Genomic DNA, 14665 nt, shown 5'->3' on the forward strand with positions numbered 1-14665 from the left:
CAGGTGGTGGGTGACCTTGGTGTGCTTTGAGACTTTTACTGAATAGATCCAGTCTTAGCACTGGCACCAAACCAAAATCTGCATCAAGCTTATGAATATCACTCGTCCCACCCCACCTCGCCCAATTTATATACCAACAAAGGCTCTAGCAGCAGCTGAGCTGTATGGGAACCAGCAGGTGGCAGCAGGGCTCAGGGTGCCCTGGGATTTTTGTAGAGCTACCTGAGGCCGGTACGGGTGGCGATCATCCTTTGTTCACAGTGTCATCTCTCTCACGTGCCTCCAGGGCCAGCACAGGCAATGACCAACTGTGAATTACTTTGTAGCTCCTACCAGGTAGTCAATGGCTGGTCACAGGCAGTTGCTGACCAGGACCTGCACTGTGGCCTATACCAACAGGTGTGAGAACCAACATACTTGGAGGTTGGTTTCAGATCACAACAGAGGACCACCAAATTAGCCCCAAAAGCAGCACACCCAAAGTGCAGTCTTAGCAGGCACCAAAGGCCACTGGAGCAAATCTTGCTCCATGTGGTAGACACCCCGCACAGCAGCCCATAAGCTGTGGACATAGCCAGCCATACACCACAGTCTGTCAGCCTGAGGGTCAATCCCACCTACCAACATGCCAACAGCAATCAAGACTCAACTATAACAGGGGGAAACACACAATCCATACAAGGGACACTCCTGGACACCTGGCACAGGTGACCAGGGAGACTGTGCAAATGGGTCCAACAGGGCAACTATTATTATTCCATAAGGTCATCTGGCCAAGACTGGAGACATAGCAGATGTACCTAACACATCAGAATAACGAGAGGCAGCCAGAATGAGGAAACAAAGAAACATGTCCCCCCAAAAAACAGGACAGAACTCCAGAAAAAGAACTAAATGAAATGGAGGCAACCAACCTCCAAGAGACCGAGTTTAAAACACTGGTTATAAGGATATTCAATGATCTCAGGGAGAACTTCAACAAAGAGATAGTAAGCATAAAAAATAGACATAGAAACCATAAAAAAGAACCACTCAGAAATAAAGAATACAGAAGTAAAATGAAGAATTCATTTGAGGGAATCAGCAGTAGACCAGATGAAGCAGAGGACTGAATAGGTGATTTCAAAGATAAGACTGTCAGCTGATTTCTCTACAGAAACTTTGCAGGCAAGAAGGGACTGGCAAGAAGAGACTGGAACGAAATACTCAAAGTGATGAAAAGCAAGGACATATTACTAATACTACTCTACAAAGCAAGGCTATCATCTAAAATTGAAGGAGAGATAAAAAGGCTACCCAGACAGGAAAAATCTCATCACTACCAAAACCAATATTATAAGAAAAGTTAAAGGGACTTCTTTACAAAGAAGAAGGAGAAAAATAAATACATACATACATAAAGAAATAAACACATACAACACACACACATATGTGAATAACAAAATGGCAGTAACTATGTATCTATCAATAATCACTTTAAATGTAAATAAATTAAATGTTCCAATCGAAAGACACAGGGTAGCTGAATGGATAAGAAAACAAAACTCATATATATATGCTGTACACAAGAGATATAAGAGATCTACTTCAGATTGAAAGACATACACAGACTTTACACTCATAGTAAAGGGATGGAAAACGTTATTTCATGCTATGGAAATGAAAAAAAGCTGAGGTAGTAATACTTGTAACAGATAAAAGGCACTTTAAAAACAAAAGCTATAATAAGAGACAAAGAGGGACATTACATGATGATAAAGGGATCAATCCAACAAGAGGATATAACCTTGGTAAACATCTATGCATTCAACATAGGAGCACCTAAATATTCTATATAAAGCAAATATTGAGTGACACAAAGGGAGACATCGACAGTAACACAATCATAGTAGGGGATTTTAATACCCCATTAACACCAATGAAAAGACAGAAAATCAACAAGGAAACAGTGGCCTGTAACAATACACTAGACCAGATGGATTTAATTCATATTTTTAGAGCACTGCACCCCAAAGCAGTGAATATACATTCTTTTCAAGTGCACATGGGACATTTTCCAAGATAGACTACACATTATGCAACAAAACTAGTCTTTCCAAATTCGAGAAGATTAAAATTATATCAAGCATCCTCTCCAACCATATGGTATGAAACTAGAAATTAATTACAAAACAAACAAAAACGCAAGGAGACTCAATAATACGTTACTTAAACAATGAATGGTTAACAATGACATCAAGAAAGAAATTAAATACCTTGAGACAAATGAAATAAAAACACAACAATCCAAAATATATGGGACCAGCAAAAGCAATCCTAAGAAGGAAATTCATAGCAATATAAGCCTACCTCAAGAACCAAGAAAAATCTCAAATAAACACTATAACTTTACACCTAAGGGAACTGGAAAGAGAACAGCAAACAAAGCCCAAAGTGAGCGCAAGGAATGAATACTAAAGATCAGAGTGGAAAATGAATGATATAGAGAATTAAAAAAAAAAAAATGCAAACGATCATTGAAATCAAGTGCTATTTTTTAAAAAGATTAACAAAATTGACAAACCTTTAACCAAACTAATCAAGAAAAATAGAGAGAGGACCCAAATAAACAGAATCAGAAATGAAAGAGGAGAAGCGACAATGGACACAAAAGAAATAGAAAAAACTATAAATAATACGCCAAAAAATTGAATAATCTGGAAGAAATGGATAAATTTCTAGAAGCATATAATCTTCCAGGACTGAATAAAAAAAAAAACAGAAAATCTGAACCAACCAATTACTACTAATGAAATTGAATCATTAATCAACAAATGCCCAACAAACAGAAGTACTGGACGTGACAGCTTCATGGGTGAATTTTACCAAACATTCAAAGAGGAATTAACATGTATTCTTCTCAAACTATTCCAAAAATTCAAGAGGAGAAAAAGATCCCAAACTCATTTTATGAGGGCACCACAGCGTGATTCCAAAATCAGACAAAGACATTACAAAAAAAGAAAATTACAGGCTGATATCGCTTGATGAACATAGATGCAAAAATTCTCCACAAAATATTAACAAACCAAATTCACCAATAAATTAAGAAGGTCATACAGCATGATCAAGTGGAACCTATTTCTGGTATGCAAGGTTGGTTCAATATCTGCAAGTCAGTTAATGTGATATATCACATTAACAAAATCAAAGATAAAAACCATACAACCATATCAACAGATGCAGAAAAAGCATTTGACAAAACCCAGCATCCATTTATGATAAAACTCTCAGCTAAGTAGGAATAGTGGAAACATACCTCAACATAATAAAGGTCACATATGACAAACCTACAGCTAACATCATACTCAATAGAGAAAAGCTAAAAGTATTCTTCTTAAGATCAGGAACAAGACAAGGATGCCACTTTCATGACTTTTACTCAGTATTGGAATGCCTAGTCACAGCAATCAGACAAGAAAAATAAATAAAAGGCATCCAGATTGGAAAGGAAGAAGTGGCTATTATTTGCAGATTACACGATACATAAAGATTCCACATAAAAGCTATTAGAATATAAATGAATTCAGTAAAGCAGCAGAATATAAAATTAATATTCAGAAATTGGTTGCATTTTATACACCAATAATGAATTGTCAGAAAGAAAAATGAAAAAAAAAATCTCATTTACAACTGCATCCAAAAAAGTAAAATAAAATACCTAGAAATAAATTTAACTAAGGAGGTGAAATACCAGTACTCAGAACACTGTAAGACACTGAAGAAAGAAATTGAAGAAAATAAATACAAATGGAAGCATATACTGTGTTCATAGGTAGGAAGAATTAACATCGTTAAAATGTCCATACCACCCAAAGAAATCTATAGATGCAATGCAATCCCTATCAAAATACAACTGGCATTTTTCATAGAAATAGAACAAATAATCTTAAAATTTATATGGATCTACAATAGACCCCGAATAGCCACAGGAATTGTAAGAAGAACAAAATTGGAGGTATCATACAACCTGACACCAAGCTACACTGTCCCTAATTTGGACAAAGCAGTTTGACGATTTTAGAAAAAGCAATATAGAATAGATATTATATTACAAGGCTATAGTAATCAAAACAGCATGGTACTGGCATAAAAACAGACACATAGATCACTTTAACAGAACAGAGAGCTCAGAAATAAACCTATGTATATGCGGTCATTTTATTTGTGACAAAGGAAGCAGGAATACACAGTGAGGTAAAGACAATCTATTCAATAGATGGTGTTGGGAAAACTGGACAGACACATGCAGAAAAATGAAATTGGACCTCCTTTTACCACCATATACAAAAAGAAATTCAAAATGGATTAAAGATTTAAATGTAAGACCCCAAAACATAAACTCCTGGAAGAAAACATAGGCAATAAACTCCGTGACACTGCACTTAGTAATATTTTTTTCTGATCTCTCTTCTTGGGCACGGGAAACAAAAGGAAAAACAAATGGGACTACATCAAACTAAAAAGTTTTTGCACAGCAAAGGAAACCAGCAACAAAATGAAAAGGCAGCCAACTGAATGGGAGACGATATTCACCAATGATGTATCTGATAAGGGGTTAATATTCAAAATTTACAAAGAACTCATACAACTCAACACCAAAAAAACAAACAATCCCATTAAAAAAATGGACAGAGGACCTGAACAGTCATTTCTCCAAAGAGGACATACACATGGTCAACAGACATATGAAAACATGCTTAATGTTACTAATCATCAGAGAAATGCAAATCAAAACCACAATGAGATATCACCTCATACCTGTCAGAATGGCTAACATCAATAAATAAATGAACAAGTGTTGATGAGTATGTGGGAAAAAGGGAATCCTCGTGCACTGTTGGTGGGATTACAAATTGGTGCAGCCACTGTGGAAAATGGTTCAAACAATTAAAAATAGACCTAACTTATGACCCAGCAATTCCACTTGTGGGTACTTATCTGAATAAATCCAAAACACTAATTCTAAAAGATGTGCACCCCTGTGTTCACTGCAGCACTATTTACAATAGCCAAGATATGAAAGCAACCCAAGTGCTCATCAATAGACAACTGGATAAAGAAATTGTGATTGAGTAATACTCGACCATAATTAAAAGAATGAAATCTTACCATTTGGGACAACATGGATAAGACCCCGAGGGCATTATGCTAAGTGAAATAAGTCGGACTCAGAAAGAGATACCATATGATCTCTCTTATGTGTAGAATCTAAAGAACAAAATTAAATAATGAACAAACAAAACAGAAACAGACTCACAGATACAGAAAATAAACTGATGGTTGCCACAGGGAAAGGGGGGGCTGGGGAGCAGAGTGAAAAAGGTGATGAGATTAAGAAATAAGAATTGGTAGTTAAGAAATAGTCAAGGGGATTTAAACTACAGTATAGAGTATATAATCAATGGTGTTGGCAACAATGATGCATAGTGCCAGGTAGGTACTAGGCTAATTGGTGGGGGTGTGGGGGGATCACTGCATCAATTACATAAATATCTAACCACTATGCTGCATATCTGAAACTAACATAAAATAATATTGTCAACTATAACTGAAAAAAATATGTAATTAAAAAATTACTGTCTCTAATTTGGACAAAGCTGTTTGACGATCTTAGAAAAGGCAATATAGAATAGATATTATACTTTGACTACATATATTTTTTGACATTTCAGTTTAAGAAACATTTGATTTCCTAACTTGATCTTTTCTCTGTAAAACAAAAACACAATTCTTGCTAATCACCACACACATACATATACATTATTTTTGTAGGAATAATTGTTTTAAACTTTCCGAAGGTGAAAAACACAAACTAAAGATTTATATGTTAATATGTAAATATAATTCGAAAACCACATCAATTCCAGTATCAAAGTTAAGTACTATTGCTAGTAATTAGTGACTACCTAAAATAATTTCTAACGCTGCACATGCTTTTAAATAATAGAATATATTACATGCACTTGTTCTTTGGTTCTAAACTATTCATTCACTATCAGTTTTATGGCATATATATTGAAACAGAACAAAGAATTCTTGGTTCTCAACTAAAAGTTCCTTGTTTGATTAACATCTGAAAGTAGATATACGGGCCACATTATAAATCATTAGAACACTAAAATGTATACCAGTATTATTTAGTTTCGAATACATGTCTCAAAATACGGCTTTTATCCTGATAATCAAAATTCCATAAGGAAGATGATCACACATTTAAAAAATTCTTTTCCATATACTTGCATTTAAAACACAAATTCGAATTTTATCACTTAAAACAGGCTATTGAATCTCGATTATTATAGTTTTCAATAATATTACAATGGAATTTCAAAGCCAGACTAGACCTTGCAGAAATGTGGCTTGTCTCCGCCCCCACTTTATCCATGACGCAATTTATGTCCAAAAAGATAAAATGACATCCCCAATGTAGAGTTGTCGCTCGATGATAGATTACAATCAGAACTGAGTTTCTCTATTTCCAGTTCAATGTGCTATCCACCATATCATATTGAAACCCCTTTTTTGAGATTATTAAAACGCTGTGCTCTGAGATCAGTCAGGTTGGCCTGTCATCTTACATATTCTTTGTAGTAAGGATCTACATTAATAAATATGTTTTCAAGACTCCCCGTTTTTAGATTAACAGACTCAAATTTCCTTCCACGTAGAGAGCATTGTAAACAATCAGTACAGTACCCACCTGTCAAAGGAATGAAACTGCATAGGAAGAATAGCTTGCGCCTCTCTTTTCAATGCTGGATCTGGGTATGGAACAGGTTCAGGGCCACATTCCGTGATTTCAACTGGGGCAGCCACAAGACTTTTCAGTATTTCCTTGACATTGATGCCTTTGGTTTGACTAATGCTAGATATGGATGGTGCAGGTTTCAACATTTCACTGGGGTTCTCCGTTAAGCTTTCTTGTGATTTTTTCACTTCGGATGACAACGTGGATAACAGTTCACTCATGGCATCAGGGCCTGTGCTAGGCTCTAATTCTGCCCCATTCAGGATGCTAGCCACGTGCTCCTCTCCAATTCCTGAATCTGTATGAGGAATGGAACTCTCTAGCTGGATATCTTCAGCAGGGGTTGGTGTTTCTTTTTCCTTTATAGTGTCTGGGAATGCAGCAGGTGTTTCTGTAGTGAAAGAAAATGATTTAAATAAAAAGCTTAACAATGGAAACCCAGTATTATTAATGAAATATTCTCACATATTAAAATAAAGGAAATAAAACCTGTAAAAATAAAAAATCTGCTAACTAAATGTGTAGTACAACACAACTGGGTTAAAACATATCCATACATACCTGTCATTGTGTTCAGTAACCATCAAAAGAACCCCATTTCTTTTAGAAATCATCTGGCATTTCAAAACTGATGCTTTTAAAAACACGGAGAAATATTTCCTATAAAATTTTTACAGCAGCTCATAAATGATTATTATATGAAGTTCCCCTTTTATCCTTTCATTATTAGCTAAAATCATGAGAAATTTTTATACTACTCTAATACTGTCCTTAAAAATGTCATTTTTATACCTTTTATGGTACTTCAATAACCAATAATGTCTAATTGAAATATTGAAACTACTTGAAGATATCATTTTAAAGGTACATGCACATAATACATAAAACTCTGAAGAGTTAATTGCAAGAAACATGTCCGATGATTAGCTCAAATTGATAAATAATTTAACAAGAGAATGTTTCTCAAGAATTTAGTCTATATGTGCCTTTCGTAAAGAATATTTATTTTAGCATACTCATTTTTAGTGAATATAAATTTCAATTTATGAAAACTTAGAAAAATATATATAGGTATGAAATACTCATATTACCAATTAAAATAGATAAAAAGTAAAACATCTTTAAAATGGTAAATTCATATCAAATCTCATTACATAAAGGTTAATATAATAAATTTCTCCACATCCTAAAATGTTATCAAATTCTGAGTGATGACCTTAAAAAGTTTATGTAATCTACGGTATAATGGGGGACAATAATAGCTCTTAATAAAGTCATGTTGAAGAAGAAAATAAGATACTATACGTAAACAACTTGCAGTTCCTGCATAAAGTAGACAGTAAATGTTAGCTATTTAGAAATAAATAACAGCTTTATATTCAATATTCCTAATATACAATATTTAAATTGACTGACAATATACATTTCTTATAATTCAGTGTTATATTGTAGTTTTCCTCATATTTATTGAATGGTTTATAGTTTTGCTTGTTTGTTTGGATGTTAGAATTGAAAGAAGAAAAGATTAATTAGTATAACACAATAATATTCAAGCACTGGATGACTAACATGAAAAATAGGGTAGATCTGTTTTTCGTTGATCCCAAGATTGAAAATTAAAATGACTGCATGAAAGTTTTGAGAACACAAATAATTTCAACAATACTACTGGCAAAGCACTACAGAAGGAAAAAGAGGTAAAGATAACAGTTTAACTTCTTTGTGTGTGAGAGAAGATTAAAACTTGGAATAATACCAGTAGGAATAACAGCTAGGGGAAGAATAAAGATGCTTCTGGAATATGTAGCTTAAGGGATAATAAGAATAGTACTATGCCACTAACTGAGGAAGCAAAAGAGGAGTATGTTTGTTTAGGAAAATAATGGATTAAATTTTGAATCAATTATGTCTGCGGAATCTCTGAGATACGGATATCTGTAGGTCAAGATAAGCATAGCCATTTATTTTGGGAGTCATTTAAACTGAGGTGGTGACCAAAACTTTGGAAGTTTCAAAGTAACCTTAGAAATATAAAATGAGAAGATGAGATGAGTAAGGCAGTTATTTCCATTATTAGAGATACCACTGAATTTATTCAATACAGGAGTGCATCTGTAGATTATATATTTTTGGAGAGAAAAGAATTGTGGCAGAAAAATCAGGAGAGACAAATTACAATAGTAATATTTCTGCAACTATAGGACAGAAAATGTAAACGCAGAAACAAAATAACTCTAACATCAAGGAAAAAAATCAGTGTCATGGTTACTAGCATGGACTAACTTTTCTTACAGAGTTTAATTAGCAAAAGGCATATAGCCAAGTTCAGCACTTAGTCTGAATTTAGTTGATTTATAGATTTGGCCTAGAGTTTGGCTTTACCCTATTATGATGTCTCAGTATCTTTATTTATGGTGTGTTTTACATCCAGAACTACACGAAAAATGTACTTTTCAAGTTATGTAAGCATCTGAAATATAAGCATTTTGCTAACAAACAAAATATCAAAGAAAATAAAATCTTTCATTTAGTATCCACAGGTACCATATAAAAATATTTTTCCACGAAGTACGTAATTTTTTTTTGTTTTTCTGTTCACTTGACTCTCAATGAACAATTAAAATCTATAACTCATTAACTAGATACTTGGATCTCCAATATAAATGCTAACTTCTCAATTATAAAACATAATAAAAAGTTTATTAAAATTTAACATTAGAAAATTTTCAAATGATTCATCAAAATTTTTATACAGTAATAAAAAATCTTAGTTTTATTTTTACTGTGATAAAAGAATGATTCCAAAAATGAAGCAGTAAATTTGGTATTTCAATAAGAACTATATTCAAATACATAAGTTTTATAAATAAAGCATATCTTGAGATCATGCTACACAGAAATAAACATCAATGAAAAAATTTAATAATAGTAATTGCAAATAAAAAATGGAGCAATAGTCAAAAAGCCGACTTTAATTACTTGCATTAACCTATTTTACAGAATATGCTCTCAGTTGATGGTATAAATGTCAGCTTAGATAATGTCTATGTTTCTTGTGACACTAAAGTACTTTGAGGATTTAACCCAAGTAACTTCAATAGGAAGCTAACTAAGCATGATCAGCAGAAAAAGTATAAATGACTGCATCTGTGCAGGTTCTCTCAATGACAGCAGACTTGTAATTTTCCTACAGTTCTCATCAGTTTCTGTAGTAATAGGCCACGTCAGTACACAAAGCAGAAACATTACTAGTCTGAGTGATCTTAACTTTGTCAGAAACAGGCAGTTGGATGCCAGATGCCTCGTTTTCTTACTGTGTTTCATTGAACCTAATGAGTTCATCTAATAAATTTTGGAAAAATTATGGGGCTCAGTTCAGCAAATGACATGATTTCTACATGGTTACCTCATTTATCACATTCCTTTCTCCAAAAATCTTGTTTTACAGTGATTTATGAAGTGTTTCAATATGTCTTACGTTCTAAATTATTCAAATTGCTATATTCCAAACTATCTAAGTAAGGAGTAACATGAAAGGAACATATATTTGTCTAGTAAGTCCAACAGCTCCTTGTTTGTAGAGCACTAAAATTATATTAAGATTAATTATTTGCTTTTCAAATAGTAATACTAAGCAAACTAAATCACATCAGTGATTTAAAATAAAACATAAAAATCCATATATAACTACAATGTATATTGTGTTTATATTAAATCCCAAAATGTAACCTGAACTCACATAAGGAGTTCCCATAAAAAGTAACCTGAACTCCAAAGAATAAAAAAAAAAATAAACTACATGAGTAGATTTAAAAATCATTATTAAAAATAATTTTACACAACAAAAGACTGCAGTACACTGAGTAATTACTTGCAATTGTTTATATATGATTCAATTTTTTGACTGCTACAATAAATGTATGAAAAGAATACAACTTCAGGAATTCAATATTATAAAAAATATGCCCCTAATAGACAAAATTATAATTTAGGAGAAACAATTAAGATCCAAGAATGTACTTTCAATTGATGTTTTGGCTATGATTTGTGTATCTATTTTGAGTTCATTCTACTTAAAGCGCATTGGAATGTGCATAGTAATAACTTTCATCAAATTTGGGAAGTTTTCAGGTCAATATTTCATCAAATATTCTCCCTGCCCCTTTCCCTCTCCTGTCCTCTGGGACTCCTTGTATGTATATTGGTTTACTTCTTGGTGTTTCACAGGTCACTCAAGCTCTCTTCACTTTTCTTCATTCCTATTTTCAATCTGTACCTCAGAGTCAGATAACTGCAATTGACTTTTCTTCAAGTATGTGTATTCTCTCTTCTACCAACACAAATCTTCTGTGGAGCCCTCTAATAAATTTTACACTTTCAACTCCACAATTTATATTTGATCTTTTCTACAATATTTCTTTACTTATATTCTCTTTGATGAGACATCACCCTCATACTTTTAATTCTTTAGAAAAGGTTTCCTTTAATTATTTGAGCTGATGTATCATAGCTAGTTTAAAGCATTTGTCTAGAAAGTCCAACATCAGGGTTTCCTCAGGGGCAGTTGAATGATTTCTCCCCCCATGTATGTTAGTTATACTTTCCTGCTATTTTGCATGTTTCGTGTTTTTGTTGAATACTAGACAATTAAAATATATGATGTGCCAATCCTGGAGATCCAACCTCTCATATGGGGTTCAAGGTTTTCTGTTTATTTGATTATTGACTCTTCTGAATTAATTCTGTAACCTATATTCTCTGTCACTTAAGCCACAGAAGTCTCTGCTCAGTTAACCCAATGGTCAGCTGATAAGTGGACAGAGAATGCCCTAAATATCTTGAACCAGTAAGTCTTTTACTCATTGTCACAGGCTTTGGGTGTGTGTCACAACATGCTTTTAACACTTACGCTGTCTATGACTCTCCCTTACCCTTCACTTCCTGCTTGCACAGGGCCTAAAGACAAGCCAGAGCTGAGTGACGAGGGCCTTCTCAGGTCTTTCCTGGACCTGAGTACAGCCCCAGGAATATGGACATCTCATTCTCAGATCTTCCTTTTAAGCTTTTTTGGTAAGGCTGTTGTTTGCTACGACGGATATTGCCACCTCAGCCAGCTGCAATGTTATAAAAAAGTGTTGACGATTATTTCGACAAACACCTTGGAAATAGGGCTTTACCTACCAAGCAAGCTCTAATCAGATCAAGTAACAACCCTAGTGAATGAAGCTTTACCAGAGGGAGCTGCCAGATATGTCAAATAGTAACAAGGCTCTAAAATTGAACTTTTTAAAAACTCTAAACCTAATGGGCCTCCTTCCAGTGGTTACTAGACTGCTGGTTTTCACAGCTACCATGGTTGTCTGGCTGCTGGTTTTCAAGGTGATTGCAGAACTGGGAGAAGTGGATGGCAATAGGGCAAGTTAAGTCACCACAACACTTGATATTCTCATGAAGATTCTGCAGTTTTGCTTGATTTAATAATCTTTGGACTGTTGAAAGCCTTTAATTACTTCCCAGAGAAATGAAGAAGTGATTTTGGTTATTTTTGTCAGTAGCTTTTCTGGAGGAACAGTTTTTTGGAGATCTTCACTCAACTCTTGCAGAAGCTCCCCCACCAAGTGATGTTTAAGATCCAAATTTTAGTATAGTTCCAATCTATACATTTTAAGTAAAACATCAAATAGAAATTATAAAATATTCATATTTCTATAGTTTGCTTTTCTCTTGCCTAAGCTTGTTTGTACTATTTTTCCCTTTTCTTCTCAAAGAAAAAACAAACAAAAAACTTTTCCTGTTGAAATACATCATGATTCTCTGTAATATAATGGAGGCAATCATTAATACTAATAATAAAATGTCAACATATATACCTAAAACTTTTCTTAAGTTGCAGAAAAACAAAAACAACCAAATATTAATTAGATAAGCCACAAACTGCGTATCTTGTATGGTGAAGAGTTCAGCCTTTGAAATTTAGACTGAATTTCAATCAGGACTTATTCATGCTTTGTGATGTAAGACAAGCCATTTAACTTTTCTCAGCCTCATTCTTTTATCTGTAAAATGAGTGCAATAACAGTACATACATTATATAGTTGTTGTGATGATTAAAGAACAAAATTCATGAAGAGTGCCCAGAATAAAGTAATCTCACTATAAGTTTTTGTACCTGCTGCTACCATTAGGGATTTGACTGTTATCACCGTTACCATATCATCACCATGATCATATCCTATAAGGAAATACAGAGCCCAACCACTCTATCAGTTATTCTCTCTACTAATCTTCAATTTATGTCTCTCTTCCTTACCTTTGCCCCTTTATCTGCACACCAATACATCCTATCCTAAAAGAACCACCTCTCATTCCCCCTCCCCTTACACTAGCCCTTAAGCTACTACTGTTCAAAGAGCAACTTTGTGATTACTTTAAACTCTTTATCAGATAAATGACTTATCTGCATTTCATTCAGTATTTTTTTCAGTGGTTTTATTTTGCTTTTTCATTTGGAACATATTTCTCCCTTTCTTCATTTTGTTTGATTCTCTGTGTTGGTTTCTATACAGATAACACAACCACTTCTCCCAGTCTTGAAGGAGTAACCTCGCGTAGGAGATACATCTTGTCCTTTAACCCTGTCTCAGCTCTTTGTCATTTCTCAAAACTTTGTGCTTGCCCAAGCAGCCTATTATATTTTTAATAGCTTCCAGTTGTTGAGGATGTGCCAAGACTTGTCAACCCCATCTCCACTTACAACTTTGCCCTTAAGCTATTTGGGGTGTTTCTCCTTCCTTACCTGAAGGGAATATGTCATAATAGAAAGATCATGTGAATGTAATCAAATAGATCAAAGTTCCAATTCTGGTTCCACAACTTGTGGATCCTAAGGGTAGGATCTAAGCATCTAAATTCAAGCAAATTGGAAGCCAGAATCTCGGCAGCAGCTTTTAAAGTATGGAACCATAAGCATAAGCCATGCTGGCCACTATATCCAGACAATCTGTTGGTGTCACCTGGGCAGAAGTCACAAAAATCAGGGCTCCAGTCAAGTGTGTAAGCTCTTTTCGGGGAGATTCCAGTGAGCTGGAGAAAGGCAGAGGGATAGTGCCAAGATGGCATCCATAGCCTGTGTTCTTTGAGAGCAGAACTATAGGCCACTATATGTGTGCCAAACCTAAAGCTGGCCTCTCAGGCCAAAGCACCAGGACAAACAAAGAGGCCTCCTTCACAGAAACCTTGGGAGGTGTGCCTCAGTCTGCTGTCTATACAGTGCCCTGGGGATCGTAGCCTGCCAAGAACTCTCTCTCCAATTGCCACAGTCCTGTGGGCCCCAGGAACACAAGCCCCCCTGGCAACCAGAGCCAGGTAATCAAGGTGCATCCCCTAGGCATCAGCCAAAATAAATGTGGCAGTGGATGTAAAAACAGGGCTGCCAGACATGTGTAGAGCTTCCCTCCAGGAGACACCGGCACTCTGGAGAATAGCAGAGGGAGAGCTAGAAGTCAGTGCCACCCTAGGAGATCCTGGAAAAAATTACAGTTAGCTCCTAAATGCATGTTTAATTAGAAGTCTGTCCCTCAGGCCACAGCCATGATGATTAGCTAACAGGCCTCCTCCACAGAAAGACAGAACTCCTGGGTCTGTTTCCTTTTACTATGCCCTGGGGGTGGTATCTGTTTAAGAACTCTTTCTTCATTAGTTACAGTCCTATGGGACCCACAAGCATAAGCCCTCCTGGCCATAAGAACCAGGAGATGTAGAGGCATCCATTGGGCAGCAGCCACAAAAATCAGGCAGGGCACCACACATATGTGGACATATTTCTCCAATTAAAAATGACATGGGGTGGGTGAATGGATAATAAAACAAAATCTA

The 14665-nt window shown here is 35.0% G+C and overlaps 1 protein-coding gene and 1 long non-coding RNA gene across 11 annotated transcripts in view; one reads left to right on the plus strand and one right to left on the minus strand.

Moving 5' to 3' along the window:
• The window catches only part of NBEA (neurobeachin), a 661793-nt gene that overhangs the window by 424319 nt on the left and 222809 nt on the right, over window positions 1-14665 (minus strand). For all 7 annotated transcript variants that reach the window (XM_074330026.1, XM_074330024.1, XM_074330023.1 and 4 more), the window contains one exon: window positions 6743-7181. In XM_074330026.1, the coding sequence (XP_074186127.1) occupies window positions 6743-7181 (439 nt within the window). The remainder of the gene's footprint in view (window positions 1-6742; window positions 7182-14665) is intronic.
• The window catches only part of LOC109449832 (uncharacterized), a 265241-nt gene that overhangs the window by 81392 nt on the left and 169184 nt on the right, over window positions 1-14665 (plus strand). The gene's annotated exons all lie outside the window — the stretch shown is intronic.

The sequence above is a fragment of the Rhinolophus sinicus genome, linkage group LG04, assembly GCF_036562045.2.
Source record: "Rhinolophus sinicus isolate RSC01 linkage group LG04, ASM3656204v1, whole genome shotgun sequence".
Lineage (NCBI taxonomy): Eukaryota > Metazoa > Chordata > Mammalia > Chiroptera > Rhinolophidae > Rhinolophus > Rhinolophus sinicus.